A 22,044-nucleotide genomic window follows, 5' to 3' on the forward strand; every position below is an offset into this window, starting at 1 on the left:
CACGTTCTCCCTGTGACCCCCGTGGGCTCCCCCCCTACCCCGGGTGCTCCGGTTTCCTCCCGCATCCCAACGACGTGCGGGGTTGGTGGGTTAACTGGCCGCTGTAAGTTGCCCGCCCGGTGTGTGGGTGAGGGGTAGAGCACTGGTGGGAGTTGGTGAGAATGTGGAGAGAATGAAACAGGTTTGAGTGGGATTAGTTCGGCATGGATTCGATGGGGCAACCATCATACACCCGTTTTTACACTATGAGAACAGGAAAAGACCTTTTAGTCCCTCATGCCTGCTCTGCTATTTAATTACTGATGGCTGTTACCTTAGCACCACTTTCCTGCAATGACCTCTTAAAATCTAATGATCTGTTGATCAAATGTACTGAGGTACAGTGAAAAACTTGTCTTGCATATCGGTCGTACAGATCAATTCATTACACAGTGCATTGAGGAAGCACAGGGTAAAAACAATAACAGAATGCAGAATAAAGTGTTACAGTTACAGAGAAAGTGCAGTGCAGGCAGACAATAAGGTGCAAGGGCACAACAAGGTAGATTGCGAGGTCAGCCTGCAGAGAGTTGTGGACACAGCTCAGCACATCACGGAAACCAGCCTCCCCTCCATGGACTCTGTCTACACTTCTCACTGCCTCGGTAAAGCAGCCAGCATAATCAAAGACCCCGCCCACCCCGGGCATTCTCTCTCCTCCCCCCTCCCATCAGGCTGAAGATAGAAAAGCCTGAAAGCACGTACCACCAGGCTCTATCCCGCTGTTTTAAGACTATTGAATGTTCCCCGGTACAACAAGATGGACTCTTGACCTCACAATCTACCTCGTTATGGCCTTGCACCTTATTGTCTGCCTGCACTGCACTTTCTCTGTAACTGCAACACCTTATTCTGCATTCTGTCTTGTTTTTTCTTGTACCACCTCAATGTATTGATGTGATGACATGATTTAAATGAACGTTATGTGAGACAAGTTTTTCACTGTACCTCGGTACATGTGACAATAATAAACCAATTCCAATCTGTCCTGACTACACTCATGGACCGAGCCTCCAGTCCTCTTGGGTCGAGAATTCCAAAGATTCACCACCCTCTGACTGAAGAAATTTCCTCTCTGTGCACTGTGTAATGAATTGATCTGTAATACCAGTTTGAAAGGCCAACCCTTTCTTTTGAAACTGTGTCCCTTGTTCTAAACACCCCAGTCAGAGCAAATATCACTCCCGTGTCTAACCCCGGTTGTATCCTGACCTCGAGTGCTGTCTGTGTGCAGTTTGCACACAGAACAGCTACTTCCCTTCAACCATTCAGTTCTCGAACCAACCAGCACAACCCTAATGACTACAGTTCAGGAACACTGACCACTCTGATCACTTTGCACTAAAATGGACTTTTTTTGTCTTAATTGTGTTCTTTCTTGTAAAAATTGTGTATAATTTATGTTTTAAATGCTGCATATCTGATGCTATGTGCCTGTGATGCTGCTGCAAGTAAGTTTTTCATTGCACCTGTGCACACACGGACTTGTGCATCTGACAATAAACTTGACTTTGACTCTGTCAAGTCGAATAAGAATTTTGTACATTTGAATAAAATCACCTCTCATTCTTCTAAACAAGATACCACAGGCCTCGTCTGCCTGATCTCTTTTCAACGTGACAAACCCATCAGCCCAGGAGTCATCCTTCACTGCAATCCCCTATTGCAAGTACAACCTTCCTTCGGTATGGGGCTAACACTCCAGGGTCAATTTCACCAGCGTCTGTATAATTGGAACAAGACATTTCTACCCTTGTATTCAATTGCTCTTTTAATACAGCCCAACACACCATTTGCCTTCATCATTGCTTCTTTCTAAAGAAACTGAATGTTAAGAGAATCTAGCAATCGCACTCTGGTCTGTTAACAACTGGCAGACAGAAAGTTCTCTCAATGCAAGGATGTGTCAGAGTTCTAGTTTAATAATCAGGAGTGCACCTGACAAATTCCCCTTTAAGTAAATTTCCACCTAACCTCACCCTTGCACCTTATTGTCTGCCTGCACTGCACTTTCTCTGTGACTGTAACACTTTATTCTGCATTCTGTTATTGTTTTCCCTTGTACTACCTCGATGCACTGTGTAATGAATTGATCTGTGTGGATAGCATGCAAAACAAAGTTTTTCACTGTACCTCCGTACATGTGACAATAATAAACCAATTTACCAATCTAATTTACCTATAATGAGCCATAGCTAACCTCCCCTTTAATAGCAGCCAAACCCAGCCATCCTTTTAACAAAGAACCTTGCCAAAGTTGTGTGGTGGGTAAGGGGAGCTCTGCCTTGCTTTTTTTCCTTCCTCTCATTTGTTTAACTGAAGGGAAAAGCTTTAAGTTAAAGATCACCCCAAGTCTCTTGTTTGTGAATTGTTGCATTTAGCTGTGGACTTGGATGCAATTTGCTTCCTGTTCCTCCTGCAATCTCTGCGATGTGGAACCGTGGACGTATGAAGTGCTGTCCTTGGGTGAGGAGCAAGATTCTGCGGTTCCTTTAGGTAAGTGTGAGTGCGAGCACCCTTTCTGTAGGGAGGGGTGACCACAATGAGACCAGACTTGCGGGGAATGATTAAATCCCCGCCACTGCACCAACAGACCCGCGCGCTGAAGAGCCGAACTCCTTTCTTTGTGAAAAGTACCTTTCTCGGGCGAGGAGGAAAAGTTTACCTTCCCTCCCTCGATCTCCCTGGGGGAACAAAGAGCCTGCTGCACCAGCATGCAGAGAGATGAGGGCAAAGGACGGACCTGGCAGGGCTTTTCCGAATCACTGAAACTGGCAGATTTCCGGGGGTGGGGGTAGGGGTGAGGGGATAACGGAACCAGCTTGGAGACTGGCGCACTGGCCGAGCTCGGCTTCACCAGCCCGACTGGTGGTCTCAGTTCCCATCCCCACACTTGCCCAGTCCGTGTACACAAGACAAGACTAAACAGGGAGCGGTTCCTGCTGTGAGACTGCCCTGATGCTCATGTAAAACTCGACCCCCTCCCTATCCATCCACCTTCCCCACTCGTTCCCCACAGCCCACTTTGTTGATCCATATGTAGTTATATAAATATACTCATAGGCTTTTAATAAAAAAGTGAAAATTACATACATATTTTAAACAACACACAAGCAAAATATCGAGCCTAGAAATCTCCGCTGGTGACAGGTGTGATTTAGTGCACTCTTTGAACCACCTGCAAGTGGATGCGTTAATCCATTGAAAACGAAGGGTTACATTGAGTGACCCGTCAAGATTTGAGATGAAAGACGATTGGATAATTCTCTTGTCAATCTTGACCAGAATTTCTCCACGTTAAGTAATTTAATCATGTGCACTTTATATACTGACACTGCCCTTCATTTACTGCTTTTAGAATTAATCCTGCTGTTGTCGGGAGACTCTGCTGTAGTTCAATACCACATTCTGACCTGCTGCCAACCAATACATTGGCATCGATATTCACTCTGTTTTAAAACAAAATGAGTTATCTGCTCCCCTTCTGAAAGATGAGGTGGAATATTTGCTCATCCAAAAAAAAAGGCAATGGAGATTTCTAGGCTTTTACTTACTATGTATATATATTTTTTGCACATATCTTTAAAGAGATAGATTGGCCCTATATCTCTGACTTACTGACAATAACATCTTGGTTTCCCCCTTGAGGGAAAAAAAATCGACATTTAAATTCTTTTTTGTGCTTAGTAAAAGTTCATTAAATCCTGTAGACAACTGACAAGAGAAACAAACCTGCATTTCCCTGACCTCAGGACATTCCAAGATGCTTCACTGCAAAGAAAGCATTTTTGGGAGCTCGAGGGAGCAGAGGCAAAGTTACAGTGAGCAAATCCACCCCCGATAACATAAAGCCAGGCCTTTGTTAGGGGGAACCACACTGGCAACACACACACCGTGTGACATCTGCCCTCCCCAGGGAAAAGGGTGGCAGACATGAGCTTGACTGGTCTTACAGTCTGCTGGGGCACTGGGATAAGTGTTGCCCCCAGCAGTGGACTGTGGTATCAATGATCCCACCCCAGCAGTGACCAACTCACTAATCTGTTTCTACAGGGAACAATAATCTTGGTTTTTTTAAAAAAAACAAATATTTTTGACTTTTTTTGTATTTCTGGTTGAGGCAGTGAGCAAAAGATTTATTACAACCAATAAATATATATCTATTTTGTTTTTAAAAGTAGCTCCATGTTCAATGTATCACTACACCCTGAGTAAAGCTAAACTGGGGGTCTCTAGGAACCCAGCGAATGGGCTTTTCACTGCTTCGCTATATTTAATTATTGTGTGTCTGTATGTGTGTGTCTGTGTGTGTGTGTGTCTATGTATGTGCATTTAATTGTGCATGAGATTATGCATTTGTGGGTTGTGTGTAAGAGTGTGTGTGTGTGTTTATAAGACTTTGAGAGCATGTGTGTGAGAGAAAGAGAGAGGAGTGTATCAGGGTTTAAGTGCACATGTCCAGGAGGAAGCAAGTGACTACACTGGTGAATTCCTTATGTACATCATTGTGTCTGTTAATCCTGTATTGTGTGTGTGTGCGTGCACACTCACTTCTATGCATGCATTTGATTAGTTGTGCACATTAGTATGCTTGTAACTGTGCAGGATTGGGTAGGTGTAAGTGTGTATGTGTGTGTGTGATGGTGTAGGTATGTGTGACGGTGTGTGTGATGGTGTAGGGGTGTGTGACAGTGTGAGTGACGGTGTGAGTAGTGGTGTCTGTGTGTGTGGCAGTGTGTGAGATGGTTTATGTGTGTGTGCGACAGTGTGTGTGATGGTGTGTGTGACGGTGTGTGTGATGGTATATGTGTGTGTGACGGTGTGTAAGATGATGTATGTGTGCGCGTGACGGTGTGTGAGAGTTTATGTGTGTGTGTGACGGTGTGTGAGATGGTTTGTGTGACAGTGTGAGTGACTGTGTGTGAGATAGTTTATGTGTGTGTGTGACGGTGTACGTGAGTTTGAGTGTAAACCTGTGTCTGAGCTCCACCATTCCTTGCTCTCTCGGGGTCCTGGGATTAGCTCTCGGTGGTGGGAGTAGTGTCGGGAGAAGGCTGTGGCTTTTGCACGAGAGATTTGTACAGATCCGAGTTCAGGAACCTGGGGAAGGAGTCTCTGTGCATGAGGCTGTATATCTGGAGCTGAGCATCCTCGAACATGAGAGGGCCCGGATTCATCAGGTTCCTGTTGACGATCTCTCGCACCCGGGAGTCAAGACTCACCTGCAAACAGCACAAAGACAAAGACCATAAGATACAGGAGCAGAATTAGGCCATTCGGCCCATCGAGTCTGCTCCATCATTCTATCGTGGCTGATTTTTTTCAGCCCCATTCTCTCTCCTTCTCCCATAACCCTTAACCCCCTTACCAATCCAGAACCTATCAACTTCTGCCTCAAATGTACCCAGTGACTTGGCCTCCACAACCGTCTGTGGCAACAAATTCCACAGATTCACCGCCCTCTGGCTGAAGAAATTCCTTGTCATCTCAGTTCTAGAGGGACGTCCCTTTATTCTGAGGCCGTGCCCTTGGATCTGAGCAGCACAATTCACAGCTACACTGTCACACCCGGGGTGCCCCTGTGACAGCACTGCCTGACGTGATCCCTGTGCATCGTGCAGGATCGCCCCGGGGGGGGGAATGAGACGGTGAACTGGCCACGGACAGTGGCAGCAGCAACGGACCGAGCTTCTTCACCGATTGCAGATGTATAAAACTCTGGTGAGGCCACTCCTGTGTGTGCAGTTCTGGTCACCCCATTACAGGAAGGATGTGGAGGCTTTGGAGAGGGTGCAGAAGAGGTTCACCAGGATGCTGCCTGGATTAGAGGGCATGTGCTATAAGGAGAGGTCGGACAAACTTGGGTTGTTTTCTCTGGAGTGTCGGAGGCTGAGGGGAGACCTGATAGAGGTTTATAAAGTTATGAGAGGCATAGATAGAGCAGACAGTCTTTTTCCCAGGGTGGAACTGTCAGGTACTAAGATTAAGATAAGATCTCTTTATTAGTCACATGTACATCGAAACACACAGTGAAATGCATCTTTTGCGTAGAGTGCTCTGGGGGCAGCCCGCAAGTGTTGCCACGCTTCTGGCGCCAACATAGCATGCCCACAACTTCCTAACCTGTAGGTCTTTGGAATGTGGGAGGAATCCGGAGGAAACCCACGCAGACATGAGGAGAACGTACAAACTCCTTGCAGACAGCGGCCGGGATTGAACCCGGGTCGCTGGCGCTGTAAAGCGTTACGCTAACTGCTACACTACTGGAGGGCACGTGTTTAAGATGAGAGGGGGAAAGTTTAAAGAAGATTACAAGGCAATTTTTTTTTTACACAGAGAGGTGGGTGCCTGGAACAGGCTGCCAGGGGAGGCGGTGGAGGCAGATACGATGGTGGTGTTTAAGAGGCTTTTGGATAGGCACATGGACATGCGGGGAATGGAGACAGAAGGGATTAGTTTAATTTGGCATCGTGTTCGGAACAGACATCATGTGTTGAATGGCCTGTTCCTGTCTGTACTGTTCTGTGTGCTAATGGCCCATTCATCCTGTGGTATCAGAGGTCGGTACTGTTAATAATAACCACAGTCTGGGGCCCATGGTATTAGTAGTCAGGGATGCTAGCAATAACCAGTCTGTGACCTGTGGTATCGGTAGTCAGTAACAATGTCTACCTGCCAGAACCATCCTCCACTCACTGCAGTTCTGTGTTCCTCCACTGAGTGTCAGCAGATGCACTTGTGTGCTTGGATCACCTTCCACGACCGCTTCAGTCTGTCTTGCCCCGACCTAATACGTGGTAAATACTCCGAGCAAAAATTTATATAGTAAATCCACAGGCGGGGATTGCATTATTCCTTACCCAGGGAATGGGATTTAATCAGGGGTGCTGGCCTGTTCTGACGCTGTGCTAACGGCAGGTGATCCTAACGCTGCACTGTGGGATAAAGCATCAGCACTGACAGTGTTTATGATTACCAGTTCTGACCCAAACAGGCAGGAGCCGACCTGGACTCCTCTGAGCACATTCGGAGACACTAATTGGCAGCAATGGGCACCAACACTGTTAACTATTGACTGCAATCACTGTGCAAATTGCACACAACCCAATTATTTACAGCCCTAACCACTGATCACACTCAGTAATTTACCAATTATTAACAGTAATTAAAATAATCAGCCAATGCTAGACGGCACAGTGGGTAGAGCTGCTACCTCACCGCTCCAGAGACCCGGGTTCGATCCCGACCTCCGGCGCTGTCTGTTTGGAGTTTGCATGTTCTCCCTGTGACCGCGTGGGTTCCCCCCCCAACCCCCGGGCGCTCCGGTTTCCTCCCACATACGTGCGGTGTCGGTGGGTTAATCGGCTGTTCTGTGTAGGTGAGTGCGAGCATCTGGGGGGGGGGGAGGTGGGTGTTGATGGGATTGTGGGGAGAGTAACATGGTAGTAAAGTAGATGGGTGGGTGGCGGTCGGCAGGGACTCGATGGGCCGAAGGGCCTGCCTCCACGCTGTATAACTCCGAAACATAAATGGTATTAGTTTGACAAGGTCAGTAAGAATGGAATGGAGACACCAGAGACCGCAGATGCTAGAACCTGGAGCAACACACAATTTGCTAAAGGAACTCAGCGGGTCAGGCAGCATCCGTGGAGGGAGACGGACAGTCAATGTTTCGGGTCGAGACCCTTCATCTGGATGAAAGCAAACACCGAGTTCCTCCAGGTGCTTGTTGCTTCAGTAAGAGTAAATGTCATTCTGAGTGTCAACTGTCGAGGGGACCAGTCGTTGGTGGCACAGGGCCTATTCCCTTTAGCAGTAATTAAACAGGTGCTGGTCACCCTGTTACAGGAAGGTTGTGGGGGCTTTGGAAAGGTTGCAGGTGAGGTTCATGAGGATGCTGAGGTATGAGCTATAGGGGGAGGTTGGACAGACTTGGGTTGTTTTCTCCAGAGCGGCAGAGGCTGAGGGGAGACCTGATAGAGGTTTACAAAATGATGAGAGGCACAGATAGGGTCGGTCTTTTTCCCAGGGGGGAAATGACAAATACTAAAGGTTTAAGATGAGAGGTGGTAAGTTTAAAGGGGATATGCAGGTTAATTTTTTTTACACAGAGAGCGGTGGGTGTCTGGAACGGGCTGCCAGGGGTGGGGGTGGAGGCAGATATGATAGGGGCGTTCAAGAGGTTGTTAGACACATCAATGTGCAGGGAGTGGAGGGAGATGGATCATGTGCAGGCAGAAGGGATTTAGTTTAATTCAGCATCATGGTCGGCACAGACAAGGTGGGCCGAAGGGCCAGTTCCTGCGCAGTACTGTTGTGTTCTAGGTGTCCCAGGCTGGAGAACTCACTTACCTCTTTTGGGGAGAGAATCGAGATGTAGTCTTCGTATATGGTCCTCGCTCGTTCTTCAACCACCTTTGTGTTCTTTTCCTTCTTGAACTCTTCACAGGCCAGCCAGAAGAGCATGTTCTCCTCGCTGTACTCTGTCCGCAGAAACTGTCGGAAGACGTTCCTGCCCGCCTCTGTCCCCATCACCTTGTCAAAGCCCTGTGTCCACGACGTGATCTCTTCCATCGAAGGCATGGTTCCGCTGCTTTAAGATAAAGGGTTTGCTGAGATGATTAACACACTGGAACAGAAACTGCACATCGACCTCCTTAATATCCTTAGATGTTCATAGCGGCAAGGGAGGCCGTTTTATCCACGCCACCTTCTCACAGCTACCATCGGGCAGGAGGTACAGAAGCCTGAAGTCCCCACACCACCAGGTTCAGGAACAGCTACTTCCCTTCAACCATTCGCTTCTTGAACCAACCGGCACAACCCTAACCCCACCTCGGCAACGGAACACTATGGACCACCTCTTGCAATGCTGTGGGCTTGTCTCTGATTGTGCTTCTGTTTTGCACTGTCTCGTTTTGCAGTCATTTTTCTTCACAGCCTTGTATAATTTATGTCTAACATGTTCTGTGTGTTGTGTGTACCTACGTCCCTGTGATGCTGCTGCAAGCAAGTTTTTCATTGTACCTGTACCTCACCGTGCCTGTGCACATGACTCATTGTACCTCTCCGTACACATGACAATAAGACTTGACCCTCTGCTGAACCAATCCAAAATACCCTGTTACTTCCCCCTTTATCGGGTCCGCATTCCCCAAGATGTGGAGAGTCTCCACCTCAAGCTCACTTTGAGTCAGCGTGCCTCTTGCCAGCACAACCCCGGTGTATACAAAATACTTTCTTCTACCAGAGTCAATCCTCACCAACTCTTCTAACAAAGCAGAGAGAAAACACTCTTTCTCCAACTCATAACGTCGGGCCTTCTTCAAAAAAAATCTCGATTAAATCTCCTTTTAACCCTCGCTGTCTCAGTGGAAACGGTCTTGGAATCTCCTCTGAATATTCGGTGGTCTCAGAACTAACAGGCCAATGCATTAAATACCACTTCATGCACAAGTCTCTGAAAGGAAGAACTGATGTTCAGTGATCAGCCCTATCTTCTTGTCTATTCCCCAGAACTGAACACGGGGATGACCTTGATCCATAGTTATAGGGTAATACAGCACGGAAAAAGGCCCTTCAGCCCAACTTGTCCATGCTGACCAAGGTTCCCATCTGAGCTAGTCCCATTTGCCCGCATTTGGCCCATGTCCCTCCTAAACCTTTCCTATCCATGGACCTGTCCAAGTGTCTTTTACATGTTGTTATTGTACCTGCCTCGACCACTTCCTCTGGCAGCTTGTTCCATACACCCACCACCCTCTGTGTGAAGAAGTTGCCCCTCGGGTCCCCTTTAAATCCTTCTCCTCTCACCTTAAACCTCTGCCCTCTGGTCTTTGGTTCCCTTTCCCTGGGGAAAAAGGTGGAAATATAGTTTTAGAACCTAGAACAGCACAGGAACAGACCCTTTGGCCCACAATATGCCAACCCATGATGCCAAATTAACCTGCCTGCACACGACCCACACCCCCCAATCCCCTGCATATCCACGTGCCTCCCTAAAAGGCTCTTAAACGCCGCAGTTGTATCTGTGTTATCTACATGCACCAGATCCTTCTGGGACTTGTTGCTCGTGATCTCCAGCAGATGTTTACCTGTGCCCGACAATGTCTTCCACCGAGCACACACCTCCACTTGTTTACCTCAGACTCAAACTGCACCTTCCATCTCTCTGCCCCTTCTGCCAAACTGTTTACCTCTCGCCCAGGTCTTTCGTAACCTCCTTTGGCTCTTTGCCCAGCTCTTGTGTTGTCAACAAGCAAGTGAACGCCGACCCTGATCAGCAGAGGACACAGCGCTGACCCCAGATATCGGACCGCACCTACTTGTTTGTCTCCAGTCCCCCTGCCCAGTGTTCCAGCGACATTCGTTCCCTCTCCCATTCACCCTCCGGGAAACCCGATCAAAGGCCTCCTGAAAACTGAGACACCCAACACCTGTCTCCCACCCGCTACCCGGCCAAACAATGGTGCGGAAAGTGGTTGTATTTCACCAGCTTGCTTCAATGTCTTGGATTAACCCACGCACTCCCAAATCTACATCGGGTATTGGTATTGGTTTATTATTGTCACTTGTACCAAGGTGCAGTGAAAAACTTGTCTTGCATACCGATCGTACAGGTCAATTCATTACACAGTGCAGTTACATTGAGTTAGTACAGAGTGCATTGATGTAGTACAGGTAAAACCAGTAACAGTACAGAGTAAAGTGTCACAGCTACAGAGAAAGTGCAGTGCAATAAGGTGCAAGGTCACAACAAGGTAGATTGTGAGGTCAGAGTCCATCTCATCGCATAAGGGAACCGTTCGATGAGATGGACTCTGACCTCATGATCTACCTTGTTGTGACCTTGCACCTTATTGGTAATCAGTACAATTGTGCAAACGTACCAGTTAGGAGCAGGGGAAAGGCCACTCCTTGAGCCTGCTACTCCCGTTCAATGTAATCACAGTTGATCCAATCGTTACCTCAAGGCATATGCACGCTTGCCTTCATCGGTCAGGGCATTGAGTGTAAGAGTCAGGAAGTCACATTGCAGCTGTATAAAACTCTGGTTAGGCCGCACCTGGAGTATTGTGTGCAGTTCTGGTCACCCCGTTACAGGAAGGTGTGGAGGCTTTGGAGAGGGTGCAGAAGAGGTTCACCAGGATGCTGCCTGGATTAGAGGGCATGAGCTATAAGGAGAGGTTGGACAGACTTGTGTTGTTTTCTCTGGAGCGGTGGAGGCTGAGGGGGAAAGTTTGTACAATTATGAGAGGCATAGATAGGGTAGACAGTCTTTTTCCCAGGGTGGAAGTGTCTAATACTTGAGGGCATAGCTTTAAGGTGAGAGGGGGAAGTTTAAAGGAGGTGAGAGGGGGAAGTTTAAAGGAGATGTGCGGGGTAAGTTTTTTTTTACAGAAAGTGGTGGGTGTCTGGAACAGGCTGCCAGGGGTGGGGGTGGAAGCAGATACAATAGCAATGTTTAAGAGGCTGTTAGACAGACACATGAACAGCCAGGGAATGGAGGGATATGGGTCATGTGCAGGCAGAAGGGATTTTGTTTAATTTGTCGTCATGGTTGGCACAGACATGGTGAGCCAAAGGACCTGTTCCTGTGCTGCACTGCTCTGTGTTCTACCGACAAAAGAACACGTCAGCTGTGTTTGCCCACAATAACTGGGCATCTTAAGTGAGCCTGTCCATTGCTCCCTTTATGAACACCGCTGTTTCAATCGTTGCCGAGAGAGCTCGCTCTGACGTACAAAGTCCTGATCAAAGGGTCTTCTCTCCTGCATTTGCAACTAAATCAAAGATGCCTTTCATAGGAAAGCTTGTAGACAGCGAGGAGAAGAGCCCGCCTCTGATCACAACACAGCCGCTGCCTGTTTGAATATGCATGGGCTGGGGTTTAGCAGGGTGGCTGATCTTGCCTCTCAGCACCTTTCGAGGAGAGAGGGGGGTTGATCAGCATAGAGATTGGACGGACACCCACTGATCTCTTAAAGTCACGGCGAAGTGCCGGGCTATGTTTGTGGCTGAATGTCCCGCTGATACTGGCGGGGGTCCAGTCATGGAGGGGTACAGCACGGAAGGTGGCCCTTCTGCCCCTCGAGTCCGTGCTGACCATCAACCATCCATATACACTCATCCCATTTTATTCTCCCCGCATTCCCGTCAACTCCCCCCCCCCAGATTCTGCCCCTCACCCACATACACCAGGGGCAGTTCACAGTGCCCGAGAACCTTCCAACCCCAGTCCCTCGAACATCCAGAAACTCACAGATGCTCAGTTACCTGGTGGCCCTGCCTGAGCTTCCGTGGGTAACCACCCTCCCTGTCTCCCACCTCCCCAGCTCCCCTGGAAACAGACAAGGGCAGCGCCACTGCCTTCTCAGCCACGCCAGCCTGCGCTGGGCACTGACAGCCATTCTTCCCAGCTCCCCAGCCGATATCCCGGATCACCTGACCTCAGCAGGACAGGGAGAAGGTCCCACAGGAGTCCTGGGCACAGGAAATAGATGCCAGCCTTGGCGGTACCCCCGCACCTATCGGCAGTTGGCATCAAACACTGCACCATGCAGTCATTCTCCATCTCCGTACCTTATAGAGGTAGAGATGGAGGCCATCCAGCCCATTAACCCATGTGGGCTCACGGCGCAATCCCACTGCTCTGCGGAATTCCCCCACATTTCCGCCCGCAGGATCCAACTGCCTTCGGTTTGCCAGGGGAAGGGAAGAACTGAGAAGAAGCTACAGGCCATTCGGTCCATCGAATCCGTTCCCCCATCCATCATGGCTCATCTCCCACCTCAGCACCATTTCCCTGCACTATCCCCATAACTGGGATCAGACTATGCTTGTCCACACTGTGGGATAGAACACAGAACAGTACAGCACAGGAACAGTCCCTTCAGCCCACAATGTCTGTGCCGAATTAAACTAATCCCTTCTGCCTGCACATGATCCACATCCCTCCATCCCCTGCATATTCATGTGTCTGTCTAACAGCCTCTTAAACACCACCATCGTATCTGCCTCCACCACCACCCCTGGCAGCACAATCCAGGCACCCACCACTCTCTGTGTAAAAAAACTTGCCCCGCTCATCTCCTTTAAACTTTCCCCCTCTCACCTTAAATGCATGTCCTCGAGTATCTGACATTTGTACCCTGAGAAAAAGATTCTGACTTTCTACCCTGTCTATGCCTCTCATAATTTTATAAACCTCTATCAGGTCTCCCCTCAGCCTCTGCTGCTCCAGAGAAAACATCCCAGGTTTGTCCAACCTCTCCTCATAGCACATACCCTCTAATCCTGGCAGCATCCCAGCGAACCTCTTCTGCACCCCCTCCACACCCTTCCTGTAATAGTTTGTGGCGGGATCACACTTGGGTAACGGGCAATGTGAACAAGTGTATGTGGCTCAGGAAGAGGATGGTCTCACAGAGAGTGAGATCTTCTTGATGAGGATAGGTCCAGCTGCCATTGGAAAGCCCAATTGTGTCATTTACCTGTTATCTTCTTCATCTTTTGTGTTCTTCTTCTTCTCAATCTGCCTGTTATTCTGCATGTCTCCGAGTTCTGGCCAACGGTTAGCTCCCGGAATGTTACTGCCTCTGCTCCTTCCTGGCACTCTCAGTTCTGCTCAGTCTCCACTCACCCCCCCCCTCCGCCTCTTATCTCTCTGATGGGCTGGCTGTGGAGGCCTGTGATTGGTTGGGACGGCCATCATACTTGTTTTCTCGGGGACAGAGTGGTAAACAATGGTGGAGGGCATTCCGAGGTGAAGCAGCAGGTCTGTAAACAGCCACAGCTCAGCAACAGCCACAGCCTCCTGCTCGAAGACCCGTTCCCCAGCGCAGGCCGGGTTGCAGCTGACACTCAGTGGAAAAAGGGCTCAGCTGACTTGCTGGTACTTCCCACCTCCCTCATCTCCACATGTCCCTGGTGACTCTCACCAACTTTTATCGATGCACCATAGAAAGCATCCTATCCGGATGTATCACAGCTTGGTATGGCAACTGCTCTGCCCAGGACTGCAAGAAACTGCAGAGTGTTGTGGACACAGCCCAGCGCATCACACAAATCAGCCCCCCTCCATGGACTCTGTCTACACTTCTCGCTGCCTTGGTGAAGCGGCCAACATAATCAAAGACCCCACCCACCCTGAAAATTCTCTCTTCTCCCCTCTCTCGCCGGGCAGAAGATACAAAAGCCTGAAAGCACGTACCACCAGGCTCAGGGACAGTTTCCACCCCATTGTAATCAGACTCTTGAAGGGACATCTCATACACGAAAGATGAACTCTTGATCTTCTAATATACCTTGTTGAGACCCTTGCACTTTATTTGTCTACCTGCGCTGCATTTTCTCTGTAACACTATATTCTGTTTTCTTTTTACTACCTCAATGTGCTTATGTATGGAACGATCTGTCTGGGAGTGCATGCAAACAAAAGATTTTCGCTGTAAAATTTTTCACATGCAGAAGAGATTTACCTGGATGTTGCCTGGACTTGGGGGCCTGAGTTACAAGGAGAGGTTGTGTAGACTAGGACTTTATTCCCTGGAAGGTAGGAGATTGCAGGGTGACCTGATAGAGGTGTATAAGATCATGAGGGGCATAGACAGGGTGAAAGCACACAGTCTTTTTCCCAGGGACGGGGTGCTTAAAAACAAGAGGGCAGAGGTTTAAGATCAGAGGTGAGAGATTTAAAAGGGACATCAGGGGCAGCTTCTTCATGCAAAGGGTGGTGAGTATTTGGAACGAGCTGCCAGAAATAGTGGTTGAGGCGGGCACTTTAGCAACGTTTAAAAGCCATTTAGATAAGTCCATGGATAGGAGAGGTTTCGGGGGCTCTGGGCCAAACGTGAGCAGATGGGACTAGCTCGCTGGGCAACACAGCCAGCATGGACGAGTTGGGCCGAAGGGCCTGTTTTCGTGCTGTAAGTGACTCTTGGGACAATAACAAACCAATGACCAATGCCCAGTCCCAATGGGAAGCTGACCCAACTGCAGTTACTCAGGCCCAACCTCCCCTTGTCTCCCCTTTCTCCCCCCTCTGAGCATCCATGTCCTGCCTCAGCTCTACAACACCGTGGCAAAGAGCGCTGGAAACCGACAGCCTGAAGCTGCACTGGGACATATTTTATCTGAGCTTACTGCCTTCTGATCCTTAATAAATTCTCTCTTCTTCCCCCCCCCCACCCCCCCAATCAGGCAGGAGATATTGAATCCTGAAAGCACGTACCACCAGGCTCAAGGACAGCTTCTATCCCGCTGTTATAAGACTATTGAATGGTTCCCTAGTACGATAAAATGGACTCTTGACCTCACAATCTACCTCGTTATGGCCTTGCACCTTATTGTCTGCCTGCACTGCACTTTCTCTGTAACTGTAACACTTTATTCTGCATTCTGTTATTGTTTTCCCTTGCACGACCTCAATGCACTGATGTGATGAAATGATCTGTATGGATGAAAAACACGACGACGCTGGAGGAACTCAGCAGGCCAGGCAGCATCCGTGGAGAAAAGCAGGTGGTCAACGTTTCGGGTCAGGACCCTTCTTCAGGACTGAAGATAGGAAAAGGGGAAGCCCGATATATCGGGGGGGAAAAGCAGAGCAGTGATAGGTGGACAAAAGAGGGGAGGCGGGGTGGGCACAGGGCGGTGATAGGTAGATGCAGGTAAGAGATAGCGATGGGCAGATGCGGGGGAGGAGGGGAGAGCAGATCCACTGGGGGAGTGGGTCAAAGCAAGGAGGGAGGAAATAAAAAGGTAGATAAACGAGAGAGAGGTTGGGAAAGGGACGAAAAGAAGAAGCGTGGTGGGGGCGAGGTTTCTCCCCTTTTCTAGCCTCATTTTTTCTACCTTTTTTCCACTGTACCTCAGTACATGTTACAATAATAAACCAATTTACCAATCCTATTTTATCACTTTAAATACTTCACAATGTCCGTATCGTTCCCTGAGGACAGATGCAATGTATTCATTCAGAATTTGATGCGTCTTGTGTCTCCGAACTCAGGCCGCCATTTTGGCTTCCAATAGGACCAACTCTTTCCCTTCTAACCCTCTCTCCCAGAAGATCGTAGCATTTTCCTTGATTTTACCTGCTGATATGTTTTCAAGTGCCCTCTTTGCTTTCCTCATGACCTTTAGAGTTTCAGCCCTGCACCTTCTGTAGCTTTTTTCACAAGAGGATTTGATAACAAGAATAGAGCCATCTTACTTAGGTAAGAATCTAGTGAGACTGCATCTGGATAGTGAGGAAGGTTGTCAAAGGATATGGTAGGTTATAGATCAGCTGGAAATTTGGGTGGAGAAACGGCAGAAGCAGTTTAATCCAGACAAAGATGAGGAGATACATTTCGGCAGGTTAAGTACTAAAAGAAACCAGAAACCCTGGATGAATACACAGGTTGGGAAGCTGCTAAAGATTAGAGATGCTACTTACAGAGCTAGAGACACCATTGCCTATAGTCTAGCTAGAGCAAATCTTAAACGCGGCATCAAAACAGCAAAACACGACTACAAACTTAGGATCGAGGACAGTTTTAACAATAATAATCCCCATCGCATGTGGCAAGGAGTACAGGCTTTCACTGATTATAAAATGAAAGACACCCAGCCTGTAAACAGTAACATCTCACTGGCAGAGGACCTTAATAAGTTCTTTGCCCGCTTTGACGGGGAGAACTACAGCAAGGAAATGGTCAGACTGCCTCAAGATCCTTATGGACTGGTACTTGATACTAATGAGGTCAGTAGGATACTACACAGTGTTAACGCAAGGAAAGCAGCCGGACCTGATGGTGTACCAGGGCGTGTGCTTCAGGCATGCGCTAACCAATTAGCTGGGGTTTTCACTAACATCTTCAAACTCTCCCTGACATATGCTGTTGTCCTTACGTGTTTTAAATCAACAATCATTGTGCCCATTCCTAAGCAAAAAAAATGTGTGCTGCCGGAATGATTATCACCCAATTGCACTTACACTGATCATAGCCAAATGCTTTAAGAGACTGATTTTGAAGCACATTAAACGTGCTATCCCTGCCACCGTTTGCCTACCGGGCAAATAGATTAACGGAGGATGCAATTAGTCTCGCCCTCCATACTGCTCTGGCGCACCTGGAAAGACCGGACACGTATGTCAGGATGCTCTTTTTGGACTGTGTTAGTTATTCCCAGCAGATTAGTGTCCAAACTCCACAGCCTGGGCCTGAATACAACAATCTGTAACTGGATTATGGACTTTCTGACCAATCGTCCGCAGACTGTCAGGTTAGGAGGGCACATATCTTCTACCCACACCCTGTATACTGGTGTTCCCCAGGGGTGTGTGCTGAGTCCCTTCCTGTATGCCCTTTTTACTCATGACTGTTCATCCGTCCATGAAACAAACACCATCATAAAGTTTGCAGACGACACGACAGTCATTGGCCTGATCGTGAACAATAATGAATTGGCAGACAGGGATGAGGTACAAAACCTGACAGCCTGGTGTTCCGCCAATAATCTCATTCTCAACACCCAAAAGACTAAAGAGATTGTGGTGGATTTCAGGAAGTCAAGGAAGATAGATCTTGGTCCAGTGTTCATTGGTGGCGAGGCTGTGGAGAGAGTCTCCAGTTTTAAATTCCTGGGGGCATACATCACCGAGGACTTTTCCTGGGCAATACACACCTCAGCTGTCATGAGGAAGGCACAGCAATGCCTCTATTTTTTGAGGAAATTGAGGAGAGCCAGACTGTCTCAGAACATTCTGGTGAACTTCTACCGGTGTGCGGTGGAGAGCATCCTGACATACAGCATTACTGCTTGGTATGCCAGCTGCACTAGGAAGGAGCAGAAGGCTCTGCAGAGGGTCATCAAAACATCATTGGGACTCAGTTACCAGCGACGGAGGACATCTATCAGGCTCAATGTCGGAGCAGGGCTTTAAGCATCATTCGAGAACCAACTCACCCTGCTCACTACCTTTTTAAACTACTCCCCTCTGGTAGGCGATACAGGACAATACATGCACACACTACAGGACTGAAACACAGCTTTTTTCCCAAAGCTGTTAAATTGTTGAACATGGACTGACACCTCCTATACACACATACGTACACATACTATGTCTTCCCCCCTTTACCGGCTGGACTCATCACGGTGTTATTTAATACATTGATATTGATATGCTGCTGATTATCATGGTTCATTTGCACACTGCCTTTTTATTTTTTTTATATACTTTATATTTGTGTAAGTATGTTTGTTTTATTTTATAGTTATAATTGCTCTTATCAATTTACTGTTTTGATTAAGCAAGGGAGTGCCATCGTAATCTCGTTGTGTTGTTGTTGCAACAGTACAATGACAAATAAAGAACTAAAGAAACAAGCAATAAGCAAACGAAAGTATACAGAGAATGGCAGGACCCTTAGGAGCATTGACATACAGAGGGATCTTGGGGTGCGTCCATAGCTCTCTGAAAGCGGCAACACAAGTAGACAGGGTGGTAAAGAAGGCGTACGGCACGCTTGCCTTCATCGGTCAGGGTGTTGAGTATAAAAGCCGGGAAGTCACGTTGCAGCTGTATAAAACTTTGGTCAGGCCACTGTTGGAGTGTTGTGTGCGGTTCTGGTCACCCCGTTACGGGAAAGGTGCGGAGGCTTTGGAGAGGGTGCAGAAGGTTCACCAGGATGCTGCCTGGATTAGAGAGTATTAGCTATAAGGAGAAGTTGGACAGACTCGGGTTGTTTTCTCTGGAGCGTCAGAGGCTGAGGGGAGACCTGAGAGAAGTAAACAAGATAATAAGAGGCATAGATAGGGTAGATGGTCGAAGTTTTTTCCCAGGGTGGAACTGTCAAAATACCAGAGAGCGGAGGTTTAAGGTGAGAGGGGGAAAGTTTAAAGGAGATGTGCGGGGCAAGTTTTTTTATGCAGAGAGCAGTGGGTGCCTGGAACGGGCTGCCAGGGGTGCCGGTGGAGGCAGGTATGATTAGCAGTCTTTAAGACAGACACATGAACAGGCAGGAAGTGGAGGGATATGGACCATGTGCAGGCAGATGGGATTAGTTTAATTTGGCATCATGGTCAGCATAGACACTGTGGGCCGAAGGGCCTGTTCCTGTACCGTTCTGTGTTCTATGTTCTATATCTCGAACTCTCTGCTGGAATCAGATGCGTTCACTTAAATAGGCAAGGTACAGAAGAATACAGACCTAACGTGGGCAAATGGGATTAAACAGGCAAAAAGATCGGTATGGGTGTGATGGGCTGAAGGGACTGATTCTGTGCTGTATGATTCTATGACTATGATGGACCGAATGGCCTGATTCTGCTCCTAAGTGTTTATGGATTTGGCAGAGAGATGTGGGACATCCCTGGATCTCCCCGTATCACCTTCCCCACGTTTAACAGGACAGGGATACAGCTGGGAGCTAGGTATCAATGCCATGGGGCAGTAAACTCAATGATTCCATGACTCAGGAATCTCCTCACTGAGCAGGGGTTAACCAACATTACCGACTCATGGAGCCCAGCTGGTGAAAGGAATAAATAACCTTGCTTGAGGTAAACCAAATGTTTAGGGGCAATAAAATTGTGAACGTTGCTCTGGCTCGGGAAGTAAACACAGCTGGAAGATCTTGAATTCCCCCAAACTAATAAAAGTGCTTGGATGAGCTGTCAATCTCTCTTGTGGAGGCAGTGGGAACAGAGTTCTCTTGGATTGTTGAACCCTTGCCAATTCCTGCTCCTTCCTCAGCTGGCATTGGGCTGATGCTGGGGCTTCTTCCAGTCGACGTTTCCCCACCACCCACACGCCAGATGTTTAGCATTTCTGTTTGCTGCTCTGTCCGGGACCGCAAGAAACTGCAGAGAGATGTGGACACATCTCAGCACATCACGGAAACCAGCCTCCCCTCCGTGGACTCTGTCCACACTTCTTGCTGCCTCGGTAAAGCAGCCGGCATAATCAAAGACCACTCCCACCCCAGGACATTCTCTCTTCTCCCCCCTCCCATCGGGCAGAAAATACAAAAGCCTGAAAGCACGTACCACCAGGCTCAAGGTCAGCTTCTATCCCACTGTTATAAAACTATTGAACGGTTCCCTAAGACGATAAGATGGACTCTTGACCTCACAATCTACCTCGTAATGGCCTTGCACCTTATTGTCTGCCTGCACTGCACTTTCTCTGTAACTGTAACATTTTATTCTGTATTCTGTTATTGTTTTACCCTGTACTACCTCAATGCACTGTGTAATGAACTGACCTGTACGATCGGTGTGCAAGACAAATTTTTCACTGTACCTCGGTACAAGTGACAATAATAAACAAATTTACCAAGAACAAAACAGTTTAATTTTACCACTGCCTCTTTAATCCAACCCTCACCCTGGACCTTGATGGACTCCAGCCAGACTCTCCATTACCAGAGAGTGCCCTGGCCAGTTTAAAATATCCATCCTCAGGGAAACAGTCTTGACACTAGAGCACTTCACCTTTCACCTCATGTCCCCCGACCTATACTGGCTCCCAGCCATAGAGTCATACAGCACAGAAACAGGCCCTTTGACCCAACCTGTCCATGACGATCAAGATTCCCATCTGAGCTAGTCCCATTTGCCCGCGTTTGGCCCATATCCCTAGCAGTTAGCGTAACGCTATTACAGCGCCAGTGAACCAGGTTCAATTCCCACCGCCGTCTGTAAGGAGTTTGTACGTTCTCCCCGTGTCTGCGTGGGTTTCCTCCGGGTGCTCCGGTTTCCTCCCACATTCCAAAGACGTACGGGATAGGAAGTTGTGGGTGTGCTATGTTGATGCCGGAAGCGTGGCGACACTTGCGGGCTGCCCCCAGAACACTCTACGCAGAAGATGTATTTCACTGTGTGTTTCGATGTACATGTGACTAATAAAGATATCTTAATTGGTTTATCTTAATCCATGGACCTGTCCAAGTGTCCTTTAAATGTTGTTAATGTACCTGCCTCAACCACTTCCTGTGGTAGCTCATTCCAAATATGGACCACCCTCTGGGTGAAAAAAAGTTACCCCTCAGATCTTCTTTAAGTTTCTCCCCTCCCACCTGTGCCCTCTAGTTCTAGACTCCCCCAACCTGGGAAAATGACTATCCCCTATCTAAGTCCCTCATTATTTTATAAACCTATCTTATATACCTACCACCCTGAAATGTGAAAATTTTCCCCTATAATTATTTCCCCTCCCAGCTCAGATCTACGCCCTCTCATTTTAGACAACACTGCCCTGTGTCCGTTCACACTATTTCTGCCCTTTGTGATCTTATAAACCCCTCAGCCTCCTTCACTCCAGGAAAAGCAGTCCCGGCCTGTCCATCCTCTCCTTATAACTCCAGCCCTCCAGTCCCGGTAACATCCTGGTGAATCTTTCCTGCATCCTCTCCAGCTTAATGACGTCCTTCCTATAGCTGGGCGACCAGTACTGCGCACGACACTCCAAGTGTGGTCTCACCAACAACTTGTACAGTTGTAACATGATATCCCAACTCCTGCACTCAATGCCCCAACTGAAGGCAATCGTGCCGAATGCCTTCTTCACTACCCAGTCCACCTGTGTCACCATTGATAAAGTTGCTGTGACGTACTCCTGTTTTGAACATAGAACATATAGAACAGCACAGCACAATACAGGCCCTTTAGCCCACAATGTTGTGCCGACCTTTAAACCTCACCTAAGACTATCTAATCCCTTCCTCCCACATATCCCTCTACTTTAAATTCCTCCATATGCTTATCTAGTAATCTCTTGAATTTGACCAATGTACCTGCCTCCTCCACCACCCCAGGCAGTGCATTCCACGCCCCAACCACTCTCTGGGTAAAAAACCTCCCTCTGATATCTCCCTTGAACTTCCCACCCATGACTTTAAAGCCATGCCCTCTTGTATTGCTTTAGTAAATGGGAGCTTATACTCACCACAACACAGGAGGAGGTCATTTGGCCTATCAGGTCTCTGCAATCTCCCAGGGAAGCAATCCCATCAG

The 22,044-nt window shown here is 48.1% G+C and overlaps 1 protein-coding gene across 1 annotated transcript in view; it reads right to left on the reverse strand.

Annotated features, from left to right (window-relative positions):
- Nucleotides 1–485: 485 nt before the first annotated feature.
- The window catches only part of LOC127568877 (regulator of G-protein signaling 17-like), a 75,179-nt gene continuing 53,620 nt past the window's right edge, over nt 486–22,044 (reverse strand). Inside the window, exons 4-5 of the mRNA XM_052013103.1 lie at nt 8,392–8,632; nt 486–5,261 (exon numbers count right to left, since the gene is read on the reverse strand). Coding sequence (XP_051869063.1) covers nt 5,058–5,261; nt 8,392–8,632 — 445 coding nt within the window. The 3' untranslated portion in view covers nt 486–5,057. The remainder of the gene's footprint in view (nt 5,262–8,391; nt 8,633–22,044) is intronic.

The sequence above is a fragment of the Pristis pectinata genome, chromosome 3 (genome assembly GCF_009764475.1).
Source record: "Pristis pectinata isolate sPriPec2 chromosome 3, sPriPec2.1.pri, whole genome shotgun sequence".
Taxonomy (NCBI): domain Eukaryota; kingdom Metazoa; phylum Chordata; class Chondrichthyes; order Rhinopristiformes; family Pristidae; genus Pristis; species Pristis pectinata.